The 19,663-nt window shown below is 42.1% G+C and overlaps 1 protein-coding gene across 1 annotated transcript in view; it reads right to left on the reverse strand.

The window, feature by feature from the left end:
- Nucleotides 1–1,329: 1,329 nt before the first annotated feature.
- atrnl1b (attractin-like 1b) overlaps nucleotides 1,330–19,663 on the reverse strand; it is a 75,191-nt gene continuing 56,857 nt past the window's right edge. The window contains exons 27-29 of the mRNA XM_084567040.1: nucleotides 12,801–12,908; nucleotides 5,056–5,170; nucleotides 1,330–3,277 (exon numbers count right to left, since the gene is read on the reverse strand). Coding sequence (XP_084423166.1) covers nucleotides 3,153–3,277; nucleotides 5,056–5,170; nucleotides 12,801–12,908 — 348 coding nt within the window. The 3' untranslated portion in view covers nucleotides 1,330–3,152. The remainder of the gene's footprint in view (nucleotides 3,278–5,055; nucleotides 5,171–12,800; nucleotides 12,909–19,663) is intronic.

Consider the following 19,663-nt stretch of genomic DNA (forward strand, 5'->3'; position numbering starts at 1 on the left):
CATTGTGTAAAGCCTGGACAAAAAATCTTCACAGATGCTCTTTATATATATATATATATATATATATATACACACACACACAGTACTGAAGCAGTAAATTGCTTCATTTAGCTCTTGCCATCCACAGCGTTTTAATATAACCACTCATTTAGGGGACTGGTGGCTGTTTTCCAAGAGCGGCTGCAGCTAATAAGTCCACTGTTGAGTGTAAGTGAGGATTATCCTGTGAAGAGCACTCAGGCAGGCCGCGCCGCTTTCCTTTACGTCCTCGTTCTAGCCGTCGCCAGTGAAGAGGGAGCACGAGCGCTCTCTGAAAGGTGTTAGCACAGCGAAGGACGAGCCGTTTAATATCAGGCTGAACTTTAAAGCAGTAAAAATGGCGCTAATGTAGCTCGTTATCCGTCGTCACATGCTTAGCGTGAGGCACAGTTACATGAAGAATGACATTTACCCGCTTTTGAGTTCTTGGAAATTTCTCCCACACCTGCTGCAAGCTTGACGTAGAAAAGAGTTTAACAAAATATCTGCCTCAGTCTAACTTTTCCTATTTGCTTACACGTGCAACCAGCAAATTCTGCATGTAGTTTATTTCTCTGCCCTTTTTAGCCCTGTTACAGTGCAGATGAGCTGATAAACCGTCAGAGAGAGGTGTCATTCGTATGTCAGCCGTGTCCTCTCAGAGAAAGTATGTATGCAAATCTGAATGTGACCCTTTGCCTTTTAGGCAAATTGCTTCAGAACATGCTTTAATCTTTTAATAGGGTGCATTGTAATCCAGTCTCCCTCTAAACTAAAAATTAATGACCGTACCAAAAGAATTTAACATCACACGTTCCTATAGCACATGTTTAAAATGGCAGGAATTACACCGGACAAGACAGAACGCGATTACAAATGATAGATTAAATCTTCCTGTTGTCCTCGGGGTCAAACTTGAAGCGTCTCTGAATGTCTTTACATCGCATGACTTTGTAGAAATGTGGTCAACTGTCTGACAAGAAGTGTCCAGGTAATAAAGTAGAGCTCCCCCTGGTGGCTGGCTGCAGTATAGGTCATAAGCTCCACCCCCTACTCATGTTTGTGGGCGGGACTTGAACTAAAAAACTAAAATACACTCAAATGAATTATTTCTAAGGCTGGTTTCTGTCATTTTAGGTTGTAAATATAATATAAAGTTGAACATGAAGTTTTTTTGCGATTGATTTGTTCATTACCTACAGGTTTCTCATGTTGCCTTCATTTTTCAAGATCTAAAAATGTAGAAATCGCTCAGTACACAATAAGTAACGTACAGCATGTGGATGAAAGACTGCACAAAAAACAAAAAAATACGTTCAGGTCTGTTTTTATTTTATTATTTTCTGGCATGTCGTCCATCTTTAAAATACACTGAAGATTACCGATATGCAGCTTCTCATCTTTTTCTTTTTTTTTTTCGTGGTACAGCGAGACCGTGATTCCTGTGTAATGACACCGTTATAGGATTACTCTACAAATAATTAAAATAAAAAACACACACAAAAAAAAAAAAACACATTAGCCGGCAAACCATCCTCATGAAATGCATCGTTAACGACCGTTTTTGCAAGCCAATGCCCGTACAGTCTTCACAGATGTACAATTCAACAAAAAACAAAAACACGATAAAATCAAGTTAAATGCGCTATTACACAGGAATCTGTTAAATATCAAAACAAATTATCAACAGAAAGGCTCTTTTCACAAGTGTAGCAAAAGACAATTTCTCATAGATATATAATCAGGTGACCAGGCCCCGTAACTGATAATCTTCCACTTCCATTCTGTCATAAAAACCTGACAAAACACATGAAGAAGTCTGGGGAGAGAAGAGCGACAAAGACTCACATTTGTTCCAACAAGACACTGTACAGCTCGAGGCGGAGCCGGGGCCCGACGCTCGGTCGACACGTCCCCCCACCCCTGCCCTCCTCATCCTTAAAGTGTTCACGGAAAGCCAAGGCAATATATATATATATATATATATAAAAAAAAAAAAAACGGTAACACAACTCCTTGTAGTCGAACACTGAAACAAAGTCATACCTTCAGATGATACTTTAAAAAAAAAAAAAAAACTTGCAAAACAAACTAGTAAACAGGCAGAGGAGCAGGACGTCCCTCCTTGAGTTTTACGAAGCGGGCGTCCTTCTCCCTAAATGGCGACCACCCCACCGTCAATCTGAGGGCAAGTTCAAAACACTCATGTCCAAGTCGCACAGCACCAGACCTTCAGTCACACTGAAAAATAACCTTTTTTTTTTTTTTTTTTTAATATATATTACTTCCAGTTTCCAAGTAAAATGAGGAGATATCCATGCTGCTTTAACGGTTTTGTTCGTGCCTCTTCCAGTGCCCAGTCTTCACCTGCGAGCCCCCCCTCCTCCCCGGTAGTGATTGCGGTCTCCGTAGTGTTTTCCACAGAAAATACAGACTTTAGCTTCAGCTGGGTGGATGTATAGGTGCGTATGTACAGGGGATGCTAAACCAGCGTATGGATGACAAAAATACTACTCAAGAAACACTACTGCGCGGCGGCGGCGGTGGTGGTGGTGGTGGCGGCGTGTTAAATCCTCCTGGTCTAGCACAAAAAAACACAAAGGCATACAGTCCACACAGCAAAGGCCGAGTTTAGAGTTTGTCATGAAATGCTTTAGCACCATAGAATACCACTTGTTGGCAAGCAAAATGAAGTTAAAAACCGTACAGGCAGCATGTGCTGGATGTCTACCAGCCTTTTTCAACCATCTGTGCGTGAAATCAATTAGAATCCAATGTACAGACGCCTCTGTATTTACAACTCAGCAGGTTCACATCCTCCTCATTAGTCCGTCTCTGGCGCCACCGCTATACGATGACTTTAAAGCTAACGGGAAGAAGCCTAGTAGTAGACGCAGGGCCGCAGAACAAGCTGGAGAATTTCTGAGGTTATGCAAAATAGAGCAGCGAAGGCGAGGGGGGTGGGGGTGACTTGGGCTGTGCTCTCGGAACGTGAAGTCTTAAGTGGTAGCAGCCAAATGAAACCGTCTCTTGGATAAAATGCTCGTCCTCTGTGACATGTTGGAACGGTGTGGCCCCCCCCACTCAGATGGTGTGAGACGGGACCCGGTGGATTGAGAGCGGTTGAGGAGCAGTCAGACGCAGGTCCCCTGGTGCGCTGGAGGAAGGGGTTTTCGGTTCTTCAGAGACAGGGACTTGTCCTTAAAATCTGTTGGTTTCTGCTGTGATATGTCTATCAGTGCACTGGCGACGACGAGTCCTGAAGAAGAAGAAGAAGAAGATGGTGAAAAACAGAGATTAGAAGCAGCAATTAGAGGACAACATAGCAGGGTGATGGCTCGTCAGGGAATTGGAATTATTTATGCACGTTTCAAACAACAATGTGCTTGCGTTGTTTATTTATCTCAAAGGATAAATATCTATCTATCTATCTATAGACTCTCCACACACACCTGTCGCTCACCTGCCCTGTTCTGAATTTAACCTGATGGAGAAAACGGCACAGACAACTCCTAGCATGTGGCGCTATTTGCGTTGTTCACTAATAAAAACTGACGTTGCCGGCATTGTTTAAAACCCGATGTTTGTGCTCTTGATTTTTTTAGATCCATGGAGATTCACAATTATTTTAAGAGAGTTGGTCAAAACCCAGAAAAAAAGGACGTAACGTGAGCTAGCTAGATCGAGGTTGTATTGAATTGTGATGCCGATATTGAGTTATGATATCAAGAATCAGTCAAGAATCCTTTATTGTCATTATGTGAGAACATAATGAAATTTTGGGCGGTAGCTGGCTTAATTAGTGCGAATATAAAAACAACAGAATATATACGACGTGGGCTAAAAAACTTTGTCGTCACTGTATTTTTCTGATGGCGTACAGGATGACAGATGTTGCTGTTACTACCATGAACATGCTTCCTGATTTGAGTAAATCTAATTAACCGCATCTAGTTCCGTCCGGATCGTACATGGAACATCCGGTGCACAAATACAGAGGCGAAGACAAAAGGTGACACTCAAAAGACTGAAAAAACTGTCACACGTCACGAGGACGGACTTGTCTCAATGTGAAATATTCAAAAATTCAGATATAAACGGAGACAGCTGGTGTGGTAATCTGGACCAAAAGCCTGGTCAACACGTGCAGGAAATATAAATGAACATCTGTTACAGTCAGTCCCAAGGATGATACGATTCTGATTCAGCTAATCGCTGCAATGTATTTGTATTTATTTTATATATTTTTTTATGTGAACGACCAATGATTGGTTTGTGAGAGAAGAAAGGAACATCTGCAGTAAGTAGCAGAGACATCGTAACAATGGATAGTAAATTAGAGTAAAACACAGCGCCACTTGGTTGGGGCTTTTGTTGCCATTATACTGCTTAAAAAACACTTATCATCTTGGAACGGTGGACATTTCATTGTATGGTTGTGACTATTCCTGAACACAAGCTATGAGCTAATGATAAGCACACGTTGACCATGTTTGTGTACTTATTCTCTCTGCCACAAGGGGGAGACAAATGTTTCACACAGCACCTTTAAGGTTCATTTAAGGTACAACGGGACATAGACGCCATAACCTGCGCGCGTAGCCAACGCCGGTGCGAGTCATTTACACTTGTGTGCTGGTCAGTCTGGCTCGCTCTGTACAAATTCCACACAAAATTTCATCAAAATTTCACCGATATTTCACCAAAGACGAGTCGTACAAATGTCTGTATCTCCGAACCTCCTCAGTTAACCTTTCATCGATTTGTTCCATCTTTATTGATCCAAAACAACCAATTTGAAAACTGCGGAGAGATGGAGAAGCAGTCAGAAATACTAAAGAGGAGATACGCTACTACCAAGTGGACCAATCACAGCTCTTGCGGTCTGCGTTGCCGTGGCGCATAGCTACATTTCTGGGGAGGTGCACGTCAGGCTATGAATTGATGCAGAAGCCTAAACTGCCTATTGAAAGTGAAATTATTCCAATCGAAATTCAAACAGTACAAAAAATTAATGCAAATGTGCGGCGTTGTTACCTGACTGTCCTGGTGGAGGTAGGCCTGAGGATCCAGAGGGCAAACGAACAAGGACAGTCAATACAGCAGCTTTCCCTCCTGAACACGGCTCCATCGCAACAGGTTTAGGTGCACCCTGAGAAAAACAGATGAAGAAACAAAAGAAAAAACTGCATTATTACCAGAATTTAGGATCACAGACATTAAAAGCCACACGTTAAAATGTATTCAACTCATTTCACTGCTACAACAGCTCAAGCTCAAGAACCGAAACAACCTAAGCCCAAATCAATGCGTCTTGACTGTTGTTTTCTGCAGTGGCACATGTGACGGCCGATTTTCTTTTTTTGGGACCAGCAGACCAAAAGTCACTTATATCAACTGCTGGAGTTGCTGCGTTTACGACAAGCCGCCCTCCTCCCGAGACAAATGGTTTGATTGGTCACACAACAAAAACACTTGTGTCACTGTCAGACAGTCCACGTGTTGAAGCAATGACCTACCCTCAGACTTAATGGCCAAAACTGCTTGTCTCAAGCGTGAAAAACATGTCATCCTGATAATGAATGTCAAGGGTTTCACAGCATGTTTTGGATGAGGGGACAGAAATTGTGGAATAATAACATGTCTGAACAGAAGTGACTTTTTTTTCTCCCTCTCTGTGTGGCTGAATTTAAAATGGAGATGAGAGAGAGGCAGCAGAGGCAAAGTGGGAGAAAAACCAGGTCTGCATAAGCACATGCATTAAAAAACATGAGAGAGAATCAGGAGTGGGACACAGTTATTTGTTTTTTTCCGTGTATCACTGAAATTTGACCCAGCAAAAACAAAACGCAGACAGCAAATCGTGTGATCTAAACAAGCATTGACTCTGACTCTAACCGACTCTAATATAATCATTGTGTTGAACATAGAAGATACAGGGAGGACCGTGTACCGGGAGACTTGTGTTGGCTGTCAGTGGCCATTCTTTGAGTCTTTTAATCAAAAGCGAGTGCTGTCTTGTTTCCTATGAGTCATTTCCCATACAACTACCAGTTTCTCTGTGACACTGAAGGTGTTGAAATATCTCTGAGGCTTTATAGAAAGAAAGCAAAAAGAACTGAACATGTTTAAAAACATTTTTCAGATTAGGGATGTCCCAATCAGTATCAGGATCAGTAATGGGCTTCAGCCAAGCCCGATCTTAAATAGACCAAAGACCAAAACCACACCTCTCCCACTTTGCCTCTGTGGCATCATAGCTGCCCCCGAAAACCCTGAAAACTATGACGACTTCTTCTGTTCTCGAGGTGGTTAGCTGAAGTCAAAGCTGCAAAACATTGAGGTAGAAGAAGAGGAACCAAAATCACATGACTACCATGTCTACTGTGTGGAAGTACTTCACTCTGGAAAACGAAGTCAATGCAGATGTTTGTCGAGGAGGTAGTAGGAGATTAGTCACTCAATAATAGTAGACCCTGGCAAACGCTGCACCAAAACAACAATGAACACCGTGTTCAAAAGAAGAGAAAAGTTCCCTCGTGATAACGTCAAGGAGAAAAATATTAAAGAGAAAGTCAGAGAGTTTGTGGCGTTGGATGCCCAGAACATTTCTGGAGTAGCGTAATCTAGGAGAATAAGTAAGATAAGAAAAGCCTTTATGAATCTCCAGGAGAGGACATTTAGTTTAGTCAAGATTGGATTGGGACCTGGACCCGTTGATACTCAATATTAAAAGGATCGGGAGTCAAAAAGCTTGATCTGGACATCCCTATTCAACATAGCCACGTTTCCACAGCAGGAATGTTCTCCAGGGACCAGAACCTTGTGTTTCCATCACAGGTACCTTCTCCAACAAACTACGAACCTTTGTCGCCACTGCAGGAACTTTCGCCAAGGACTAAGATCCTTTGTAGGGAGTAGGGGACTTTGTTGTCATGGCAAGAAGGTTTTCCAGTGACTTATATCATTTGTTTCTACTGCAGGATCTTTCTCCGGGTGCTAGGAACCTTTGTTTTTGTAGGGTCTAGGAACCATTAGAGGTTCTCAGTGAGCTTCCTCTGCAGTGTCACTGTTTTATGTGACGTTACCGTTGTTGCAGCATTACCGCCACCTACTGGACCGGAGTGGCGCGGGTTGTTGCATGGCTGAATGCAAAAATGACACAAAGACAGCTGTCACATTGAGATATGCCAGTGAACTCATTTGCCTAATGATAGCAGGCATTTAGATTGTAGTAGAAACGCAGACAACCAGCGGTCTGAAGGAACATTTTCATTCCTTAAAATCAAAAGAGAACCCTCTCTGCAGAATTTAAATAATTTGTAGAGGTTGCGAACGCTGTCAACATTGACCCAAGTTGCTTTCCATTTGCAAGTACTACTAATCAGCTGGAACTAATGCGGAGAGACAGAAAGAGGAGAAGGAAGAGCAAGACGAGGATAGAAAAAAGAAAACAAAAATGGAAGGGTAGACTAAAGACTAAAGTTGAAATAGAAAGTGCATTAAAAGTGACAGCCAGAAAGTGTGATTGTTAATCAATAGAAACAGTGTGTGTCCAAAATCAGACCTTTTTATCTTTTATTATGTTTTATTGAAAGCTTTCTAACTAATTTAAAGGCAACACTGTAAAAGAAATGAGATCAGAATCCTCATGTATATTTATGTCTAATGCTGTGAATGAGTAAAAACCTTGATAAGCATCATGTGAAAGCGAGAACAAAGAGGCTTAACATTCATTCTGAAAGATGAAAGCAGTGTTATAGTTGAGACATCGTTCTGAAATATAGGCTGATGAGAGCTGTACAGATTGTTCATGTGCACTGTTACACAACCAACCAATTAGGGCTCACGGTCATGACACAATATTCTCTGCGTCTGCACGGGCACATTCATGACATTGGACCTACTGCTGACATACGAGGGCAATTAGATTGCCAGCCATTTCATGACCGTTCAAGTGAATTCTGCTAATGAATAGCTGGATTAAGATACAGTCATACAAGCGAGCTAATTTAAGCTGCGTTGATTTTTGATGCTTTGAAAGCTATACGTGTACGGAGCACTGGGTGGAACATCATTACAGCTGTTCCAGATGAGTAACAATGAGACCAAGCAAGCAGGATGGCACAATGGGTAGCAAAGTTGGTGTATCGCTTGGTGTTCCAGATTATATTTCGTAAAGATATATGCACCATAACATTGTGACCAAGAGAAGTGAATAACGTTGACCATCTTGTGACAATTCAGTGTTCTGCTGGGAAACTTCTGGTCCTGGCATTCATTGGTGTGGATGTTACTTAGACATGTAGCACCCACCTAGACCAGACCAGACACCCCAACCCCATAGCAATGACACTCCTTGATGGCAACCCAACCTTAACTAATGAACCTTTGACTGGACGAGTTAACCCTTTAACACCTAAGCCTCAGAATGTCCACTTGGACTTTTTTGCTTATGTTGACCATAGAAAGGTCAGAAAATGTCCCGTCCCCCTCCTGGGAGAGGCGCAAATTAAATTAATGTCATATTGGCTGCAATAGTGCAACGTTTCAGCTTTCAGAAACCGCTGGAATTTTTCAGATGGCGCAAACCGCGACGGAATTATGGTAATCCAAAGTACGCTTGCGCAAACATGCTAAGTTTTAAAGGGTTGAATATACAGTATTGGGTCAGGGTCAGCTGTTTGGTTCTGCACTGATATTGGTTCATTTACACAACACATGTTGCCCATGCAGCTGCCCTTATTTCTATTACTATTAGTATCAGGGAACTGAAAGTATAAATGCAGTATTAGTAGACAAAATGATTTATTTGCTGAACATTTTCGAACAAAACTAAGCTAAGTACTGTGACAGCAGTGCTATAATTCTTGTAAACAAACTAATAAAATAAATTAATATTGATCTGTGATAATGGAAATACTCTTACAATGAAGTGACGGACAAAATAAAAACAATAATAAGTCATTTCATTCCAGTTCTGTCATATTCCTTTTCCACCAACACCTTTCTAAATAATGGTACGTCCACATCCCATAAACAGCCTGGATTTTTATTCTGCATTAATCAACCACGAGGGACAGCATTGTGGTCATTCATAACCATCAAGGCACATCAACATGCACGCACACGCAAAAACACACAATATCTCTCCTTTCTTTTCCCTGCTGACAGGTGCCATCCATCATACTAGCTGTTCGTTAGCGGTTCCATATGTTGAACGCCGGCCACGGCGAATAAAGAGGCCAAGGTCTGCGGCGTTTGGGCACCGAATGGCTCTCTGTCCAACAGCTGCTGACATCTTGGTCACTAAAAGCAATCTTCGGGGGGTTTAAACCAGCCCAGTGGAATAAATGGGCAAAAAGATCTGTTATGATTTTCTCTCTCAGACCAACTGGAATGTCTGTGACAAAGAGACGGCGCTAACTAATGCACTGAGATCAGAGTTGACAATACAGCACAGTCAGAGAATAAGGTCTTCATGTGTTGGAATGGGCGTAAGGGGTCGTTCTGCTACTGAGTCTTTTATCCATTTAGTTTCCTGCACAAATTGCATTAATTGCTAGTGTGGTTACGATGTTAAAAAACGTGTGATAAGCTTCCTGGCTTTGCTGCGTTAGGTCGGTAAATGAAGAGAGCTGCTGAAGCACACGCGGCATCGGTGTCCTCACTGACAGCAACAAATATTTCCAGTGGCTAAGTGGAGCCATATGCTGACCAATTAACTTTTACAGAAAAGAATTAGGCTTCATATGGTTCACCTTCAGCTGGCACCAAGGCATGTAATGGAGCCGTGGACGCGGTCCACGCGGTCCATTTGCACATTTGATTTTTCTCCAAATACACATATAACCAGAATGTATTTGACTAGCTGACTATTACAATATGATAATGTGGCACCATGAATACGAGTACAGTATATGAATTATAGGATGGAAACACGGAAAATAGCTGGTGAAGGTTCTCAGTCACCCAGGTCATGGTATATCCAAAAAAATGGACTTCTGGCTTCTTCAGTTCTAAAGGATACTACCCTTCAGAAACTTCTTGACTAGTGTCTCTTAACCTGTCATTGGAGGAGACTGACCCTGTCCTCTTTCTCCAATGAAAGGTGCTCTAACAAGCCATTGTCAGTGAGAGGCTCCAGTCTCAAAGTGGGTCAAGGCTGTTCCATACTCCACGAGAAGCAAGAAGTTTGTTCTCGTAGCCCTCGCTTGAGAGACATCAACCGGGCAGAGCTTTTTTTCTCGCGCAGTGTCCGACAACTATTCTGTGATTGGTCAGAAACTGGAAGTGGGATAATACGGAAAAACGGAAGATCCCTGTGAGCTCCCAGATGCCAACATTCAGAGTGTGACCACTAATCTCTCCTGCGTAGAGTTCGGCATGCTGTGTGTGGGTGTATGTTGAATTAACGGCGTGAAACGACTGGCCGACGTCGGAAAATAATAACAAAAGTGCCTCTCGTCATCCATCTCCCGCATCTCCCACAATGCTTAGCGCATGTGATGTATGATGCAGTGGGAGGTGAACTTCCCCAGAGTTGGGCTCTTGAGTGTCTTGTGGAAGTATAAACAACCTGACCAGAACGAACTATTCTTTTGTTCTCTCAGCCCTAGGAGCGAGAACAAATTTCTTGCTTCTTGCAGAATATGTTACAAGCTTAACACCCACAGATGTTTCTATTTAAACCCCAACTCCCCACTAGTACTTTAGAACTGAAGAAGCTACTTGGATGAGTGGCGGAAGGTCTTCAAGAAACTCTACAAACCTGGTTTCTTTTCTTTAACATTTTTGGATAAACTTCAAATAGAATATTCAAATATACATATCATCAGTTTTTGAATACATAGCACAAAAAAAGTAGGAACCGCTAAAGCAGCTGCAGCTTTGGCCACAGGAGCTCTGAAATCTACACTTAACATATTCAAATCTCAAACAAATGTGTATAAAATATATATTATTAGCATACTTTCTTTTTTTTTTCCCCCGCTGCAAGGTTTGTCTTTTTGACCTTTGCTAATGTAAAATATTTGGTATTAGCATCTCATCAGACACCAAGTCACTGAACGTGACTTCAGGTCATGCATGTAACCTAATGCTTAATTAGCTTCATTAATATTAAGATCTTTAGAGTCTTTTTATTCTTTAATGCATAAAAGCTGTGTTTATAGACCGTTTCAGCTGTCTGTGATAACTTTCTTAAAAGTATTCAGAGTCACACATTCATAGGACCATCCCGCACCTTGAAAGGCCGGGAAACAGAAGACTGCAGATGTGTTTTTTGTTGTTTTTTTTTTCTCCGCCACTTATCACTTCCAAAACAGCTTGGACCGTTGTCTGCAGCAATGCTCTCCAGCGGCTGCAAAGTCTCTCACTTTAACGCGCCTCGTGACGAGAACGCCGGCTTTTTAATTTTTGTGCAGGAGAGGCAGGAACACTGCAGGGAATAGATTATTAACGGACGGACGCACGTCGCACCGACAAGTACAACACAATTAAGATTTTACTTAAATCAAGGCCGAGCACTGGTTCCAAGCCCCGTTCAGGTTTAGACCGTGCTCCGCGGCTTTAAAAGAGCAACAACACGGTGCACTCGTAGAGCTGAGAAGCACTGTTTTCCTCCGCTTCTGCTCTTTACATTGCCCTTCACAATACCATAATGGATGGTGAGTACCACTCAGCGGCGCGCTAATAGCAAATGTGTTGCCTCGTTTCTGGTTGCCACAGTGATTTCATTTCTCTCAGCAGCAGCAGCAGCAGCAGCAGGGCGATGCAGAGCTCGGTCCTGGCTGAGGAATCACTAGTGGTCCTCTGTTGTCATTTAGAGGATGCAGCTCTCCATATTGCTTTAAACTGTGCTTTTATTCCATGTGGCATCCAGCCTCCCCACGCGGTGTTTAGCGCCAGGCTTCCTCTCGACTTTCCTATTTGCACGGGGAGGAATAAATAAGAGCACGACCAACTGGACAGCGCACAAACGATTCAGTGCACACGAGCGTCCAGGGTATAATAACAGACCCCGTTTTAAATGAAGAAACGTCACGCAGCGCATTTCCAGTAAACAAGCAAAGACGACAAATTAGGCTAAATGAAAACGGAGCGTAATATGCTTTTGTGGGACATAGAAGAATAATAAAATGTCCCAAAACCCATCCTGACGTCATGGTTTTAATATTGGAGCAATCACTCTTCTATTCAGTGATGCTTTTTTAAAGTAATAGTAAAATCTTTTTTTTTCCCCATAGAAGATTAAAACCACCATAAAAAGCCTTTGAAAAAGAAATCAATAAATCTTTAAAAAGCCAGCAAACGTGACATCACTTTACATGAAAATTGCTTGATTTTTTTCACAGCATTGATTTAAAAAGTCTGAAGCCCTGATTGTAGAGGACATTTCATGAAGAAAGGACCACCACTGGCAGATTTCTTATTGATGCTGCGACTGGATAAAAGGTTGAGTAGAGGGGATGAACTGTTTGAGTACAGAACAATAAGCTCTAATTATGTAGCGCCGCATGAATATACCATGATCTCTATGTCAGTGGAAGCACTCAAGAATATACCGCTGAAGTCAGGCGTCAGTATAAATGTGACAAACCACGAGTTACGCTGTCACAGTTTTTGACTTGTGTCTTATGTGTCAGCTGCAAACACACTAGCAGAAAGATGCCACGGGAACGCAGCTGTAATCAAAGAGCAACTCCCCCTTATATATGCATGAGTCGTTCTGGCGGAGATTTGATCTGTCTGTTTGTGTGTGTGTGTGTGTCGGCACTCACGTCAACCAGAGGCTGAAGCACTTCTGTCTGCTCTCCTCTGGCTTCCAATGAAACGGCGACTGAGGCAAACGGACGACTGGCCATCTGCTGACGCTCTCTCATCAGCTGCTGTAATATCAAACAAACAAGACACATGAGCAAAACACAGACAATACATATGTATTTATACACTGATCAGCCACAACATTATGACCACTGACAGGAGAAGTGAATAACATTTAAACCATCTTGTGACAATTCAGTGTTCTGCTGGGAAACTTCTGGACCTGGCATTCTTTGTTGTGGATGTTACTTAGACATGTAGCACCCACCTAGACCAGACCAGGCACCCCCACCCCATAGCAATGACACTCCTTGATGGCAGCAGCCATCCCCAGCAGGATGCAGCCTGACACAGGCACAAACACAAAAACACTTTAGGAACAACTAAAAAAAACATGAAGAACAGCACAAGGTGTTGACCTGGCCTCCAAATTCACCAGATCCCAAACTGATCAAGTATCTGTGGGATGATCCACAGAGGCCCCTCCCCTCAAAGCCCCCCCCCCCACCAACTAACAACACTGTGTTGCCAGACACCAGAGGACACCCTCAGAAGGCCCATGTCCATTCTCTGATGAGTCACAGCTGTTTTGGAGACCTGCACAACATTAGGAAGGTGGTCATAATGTTATGCCTGATCAGTGTCTACATATATGTAATATATATATTTTTTTTTTAATTACAGAACCGTAACTGTAGTTGGATATTGTTCGTGTTATTGTCGTTGTAGTAATATGCTTCAAAGAGTTTAAGGGCGAGAAAAAAATCAAGGATTGAAGATGAAACACAGGTTTTATGCTCTGTAATCCACAGCCTCAGGGCTATTAGAGTATGAGGCTAAAAATCAATAGCAGATATCAATGAGGAAACACTGAAAGACTGGCCATAAACATCCATGACCTAAGGACATGGAGAAATACTACTCACTGAGCTCCCAACTCTGCTTGAAGATTTCAAACTCTTTTTAATTCTGCAAACGACAGCGACACAAAAACATCGCAAACCATCTTTTCATTGACGTGGACCCAGACTAGATTCGTTTTATATTCAAAACTATTCATCTGCATCCGGTTATTTTGATCAGCGCAGCCTGGGAGAAGATATTTACTGTAATTTATTTTTCATCACGGAGAGACTCACAAGTTCGTCTGCGGTTAGGTTCACTACCTCGGAGTGACACGATTTCTGTTGCTTAGCCTGAGCAGAAAATAGCTTCTCTTGTTCCCCACTAATCAATATTGTAAAACAACTAGCGCCACACTTTCATCAGCCACGTATTGTCTGATCGATATCTAAACAGGCTGCCATTTTAGCGCCAAGGACATCGCTGATTGTTATTGGATTTGCGATGAGCTTAAGTGTGCTGCATTAAGATCTAATTGTACTTCAGATTACTAAGCACTTGAAGTGGTGGCGATGGTCGGCCCAGTGACCTGCCCTTCCTCGCCTTCCACGGCTCTACGTGCAGAGGGAAATACAACTAATCTCCAACCAAAAGAAACTTTATACTGTAAAAAATGAAGATGCTGTCTTTTTGTTGGATGTTCTGGGTTGATTTGTATAGCACTTTTTAAAAATCAACATTACAAAGTACTCAGACAGTAACAGACAGTAGACCTTTGCCCAAGGATCTCCAGGTAGTACCAACCTGTATGGTGCTAGAAGGTCAGTGATATAGCCCAGGGCCATGAAGAGCTTTAAAAGCAATCAGTAAGAATTTAAAATCGATTCTTAAACGTACTGGGAGCCATTGGAGATCTGCTAAAACCGAACTCATGTGATCCCTTTTCCTGGTTCTGGTTAAAAGCCTGGCAGCTAAATGTTGGACCATCTAAAGTCATGAGATCGATTTATTGTTGGCTCCTTAAAAGTGAAGCCAAAGCAAGTAGAGCTCCCCCATGTGACCGGCTGCTGTATAGGTCATAAGCTCCACCCCCTCAATGTTAGTGGGTGGGACTTGGGCCAAACCAAATCACTGAAGTACACGTCAAATATTACGTTGTTAATATAATGTTGATGCATGTTGAAGTGTCAATTTTTCGGAGAAGTTTCGTTTAAGTTAGCTATTGGACGCTATAGGAACAGGATGTGATATCATGACCACTACAAGTTGCTATGGCAACTGCTCTGTGAAGCGGTCCCGTAGGATCATGAAATTTGAAAAAATTTATAAATAAATAAGTACAGTGTATAATTGAACATTTCCTTGTAACTAGTAGGTAGAACAGAGCGTAGTATTAAACAAAAATGCAAGTGAGTCTGGAGGAAGTGTTGGCGGAGCATCGATATCGCAATGTCGCAGGGAGGCACCGCCCGAACCCCTGGGAAAACTGCATTAATTTGGCCAATGCAAGGAAGCGGTGACGCGTTCTTCATATTTATATACAGTCTGTGGTTCAAACAAGTAAAAATGCTGATGAAATGAAATAAAAGCATGTAAAATAGTCTATGTGTCAGATTTTGGAAATGTTCCTTCTATCTATCTTTGTAATATGAGAGTTAAAACTCAGATCAGAATCAAACCAGACCCCAAGGTGTTTCACAATGGTACTGATGTTGTTGCAGAGGGAACCAGCCAAGGGTAGAACTTGCTTTGGCAGCTGCTGTGGTCCAATTACGACGATTTCGGTTTTGTCTAAAGTTGTTGCTCATCCAGTTTTTAATATCATGGAGACATAAAGTTACTAACTGACTGTTCACTAAACATTTCTTCCAATCAGCAACACTCCAAAGCAACTAAAGTCTCATTTCCGCTGCATGGCACAAGTGGACTCCAGCTGACTTCACTTACTTTTGGGATCAGGTACATTTTCTACTTTTTTCCCCCACTACAGTTCTCCATTAGTATTTTTGGGAGTGTCTAAAAGAAACTGTGACTGCTGTGGCCAGTAGTTCGGCCATTGAAAAATTACAAATCTAGTATCCTGAGTCATAGCTCGCTTTGAACAATCGGCGGTTTGCTGTGTTTTCAAGTCACATTTTAGTATCTGCTGAGTTTGTTTGGAGCCTTGACCAAGGAGGAACCAAAGAAGAAGTACCAGGAATGAACGCAAATCCACCTTGGAATTTAATGTGGCCACCCTCATCATTGAATGTTCAAATTAAAAAGTATATATATCCATTTTGACGCCTAACATAACCTAAAGTCTCACAATACAATAGACACAGTGAATCAGCTGTAAGAGAACACAGAGCTTTCTAGTGGTCTCGTTCCTGCATGGAAATTTGTCCTTGGGGTATTAATGGACCCTGAAAAATCTTGCGTCCTGACCCCCACCCTCACTCACTCTGACTTTAATTAAGTATTCATTAGTCTGGCTATTAATTGGCAAAAAATTCATCTGAGGTCTGAAGAAGATGGCAGCACTGTAGAGACGAACAAGTGAGGGGAAAAAGACTTCGCGTCTAGGAGTTTATCAAGAACTCAATCTCTGTGACAGTTGTATAAAGACTGCGTCGGGGTACTGTATTCATTCTTTCGCACTGCTATTATTTTGTCGAGCGTGTAAACAGGAAAAAAAAAAGGGATGTCAAAAAAACCTGAGGATAATTGGGAGCAAACGGTGACTCATTACCGAGGCAGTTCTTCAGCTAAGGCCCTCTTTGCATTGATATTTATCTTGAAAATATAATGTATTCAAATGCGTCCAAAACAAATAAAATGTCACTTATATTACTGAGTATAACTTGCACTAAATTTCTGTCAAATTCCAATGTTTTCTCCAATCTAATGTCCTTATAATTTAAGAATTTCTGTATGCTCTGTGCATCATATGACCTAACGGCTAAACTTTTACTTTACTGTTGTAAAAGACGTATTGGTGAGAATTGAATGAGAGGAAAGTAACACTGCTTTCTTGACTCAGTGAAAACATTCCCTAGGGGAGGTAAAGCTGAGAAGAAGGAAAAAAAAAACAACAGCCACATGAAATTGAGATTGATCACTTGATTGATTTTTCTTTTTGTAGCTCTGATTCTTAAACTTTATATCTGAGGTCCCATGCGAGGCTGGTGCGCACACATCTCTACTGTTAAAACATCAAACCGGCAGTACAAAAACCTATAGATTTGAGCTGCTGGGCCACCAGAGGTCAAAATGAGAAATTTTGCCCTTTTCGAAAAGATAAACGCAGGATGGAGGGCCGAGCGAGGTTGCTGCAAAACAAGAAAACAGCTCAGGGCTTATTATGGTTTCCGATGCAAAAGCTTCATATCCAACAACATTCATCCTAAATGTCAGATAGCAGTAATGTTATTTATCATGTAGCGGAATTCATTTAAAGCAGCAAAGCGCGAGAGGAGAGCAGAAGCAAAGTCGAAGGGAGGTGGTGGTGGTGGTGGTGGGGTGCTGGCGCTTTTTGCTCAGTGTCCAGAAACATGCGTCAAAAATGTGGCGGGAACACAATCATCAAAGGTCCAACACAATACCAGAGAGATCCTAGAAATGAATACTAAGTTAATGACAAAAGGCAAGAGTGAACTCTGTAAAACCAATTAACGTCCGCGCAATGACAGACTGATTTTGTCAGGAATACAAGCTGGAGCCATTCACGGTTTTGATAAGGCCGGGCATGGAGCGCATTGCCATGCAACTTGATTAATTTGGCAAGTGACTGCCTGAATTATCAGCGTGGCGAATACAGCATTCTGCTTCCTTCATTGGATTCTATAAAAGGGTAGGTGTCATCCCGCCTCTGAGCATATTTTACACCTAAGCAGGTCACTCTGTCCCTTTCAAAGATCACTGGCTGCACCCACGGGCACTGTGCTGCAAAAAAAACCCAAAAACCAAGCAAACGCATGATAAAATGACACACTATTGAGTCGCTTTGCTTTTCTGGCAGCAAATCCAGCTTTTTTCCCTCTTGGTAGCACATTTGCTTTTTTGACTATTACATTCTGTGCATTTTGACAATCTCCACACATACTGTGATTAATGAACTGAAGATCTGCAGATGAGGATATCCAGGCTAGTAGACTGCCTCTGTACGCGCTACTGGAGTTACGTGAATGTTAAATAGGGTTTAATCGTAACATAAAACAGCAACTCGTTAAGCGGGACAGCTTCCAAGACACCCAGGGTGAGCTATGGCCTATGCTGAGCGACTCATCATTTAGGAGCCCTGTGTAACTTTAAAGGGAATTATGAGAGAGCCAACTTTAAACTGAACAAAGGACAATCAAGGTGACAAGGGGCTTAAGAGCAGGATAATCTTATTGTAGCAATCGATGGCTGCTGATTGAGCTTTTGAAGAGCAGAGAGTGAGATCACGAAGTCTGCAGAAAGACATGTGAATATGAGAAATGTGTTCCTTTAACTTTAAATAAGACTATATTAATATGTGTGTTTAAAGTAGTGGTTGTACAGACTAGTCGACTAGTCAGCTTTTCGTCTTTAAGCATCATGTGGACTAGTCACTGATCACGTGACAACAACAACATGGACGCCTCCTAGAAGACAGGTGAGGAGCCCAGTGGGTCGTTGGTTCATCAAGTGTGTGGAAATACTTCACTAAAGATGAAGCCCATACTACCGTGACATGTCAGTCCTGGAATACAACTGAGGTACTACTGCAATGCATCTGAAAAGGCTAACGCTAACGCTAGCAGAGGAACAGTCCAAATCTTGCACATCAACTATTTGATAAAGTTATTAAACCTTTAGCTGCTACACTATCCCATCTAACAACATCCTGTGGAGTACTATTAAATGCTACTGATGGTGCTGAGGTGCTGCCTGTTTTTATACAGGCTATACATATCTGCAGCTCACAGTATGTAAGCTGTCTGTTTTCAGCATATGTATTCAGGTCAAGAATATAGATTTCATTACTTTCTACTGGGTTTTTATTAGTGACGTCATCAGAGACTAGACGTGTTGACGCGAGTTTCGTCACATGACAGTCGACTTTTAAAAAAAATCTGCCTCTGCTTTACATATAAAAACAGAAAAAATGGCCGAGAGTGAGCAACTTGAGCTCATTATAAAACATGCAGCTCCCTCGTTTATTTGAATTAGGCCAGGCTGGCAATGAGGTAGGGCTGCCAGCACAGGAAAAAAAAAAAAAAACATCAACATTGGGTTCGTCCAAAAGGGATGAAAATAACAAGAACAAAACACTGGCTCGGCTTCTGCCAAACCAAAGTCATTCAACAAGGCATTGATCATCAAATACAAGCAATTTGTGAAAGGCGTAGCTTCTACACGGTGACTGTTGCAACACAAATTAAAAAGACTGATCACTTTCCAGAGAAGCAGAGTTTTTTTTCCAGGAGCATAAATAAGTAAAAAGGCTTTAAACTCATGATCTATTGCTAGAACAGTTACCTGAAGCAGCTTCACCCACGCAAGGCACATTTTACTTGTTCTCAGCGTGTGCTGAAAATTGATCTGGTACGTTGAGACTTGGGGATAAAACCAGAAAATTTCGACCTGGCATGAACGTAGAAGAAACTAGGAACGTGATGCCGCAACAGACATCACACAGTAGCCCTATTTCTTAACCTTCAAATCCATCGCTATCTTTTCCTCAGATGATAGGTTTGTGCCATATGAACTGACCACAGTAATTACTAATGTCATAACATAATAATAATGTAATGCTGAAATAACGGGCCGTGGTGAGGTACAGCTGTTGTGCATGGTGCGTCTCCGTGTTGCGTTCTCGTAAAATGTCAGAGCCCCCTCCCCTCCCGTTCCCCCCACAGGTAGCTTCAAAGAGGTCAACCCGTGTCCTCCTCCGTGGCATTTACAGCTGTTGTCTTTTCTTGCCTTTGTCCCCACTCAGGATCCAAGTCTTGTCACATATCCTCAGCTGAAA

This window comes from Chelon labrosus, assembly GCF_963514085.1.
Source record: "Chelon labrosus genome assembly, chromosome: 19".
NCBI lineage: Eukaryota > Metazoa > Chordata > Actinopteri > Mugiliformes > Mugilidae > Chelon > Chelon labrosus.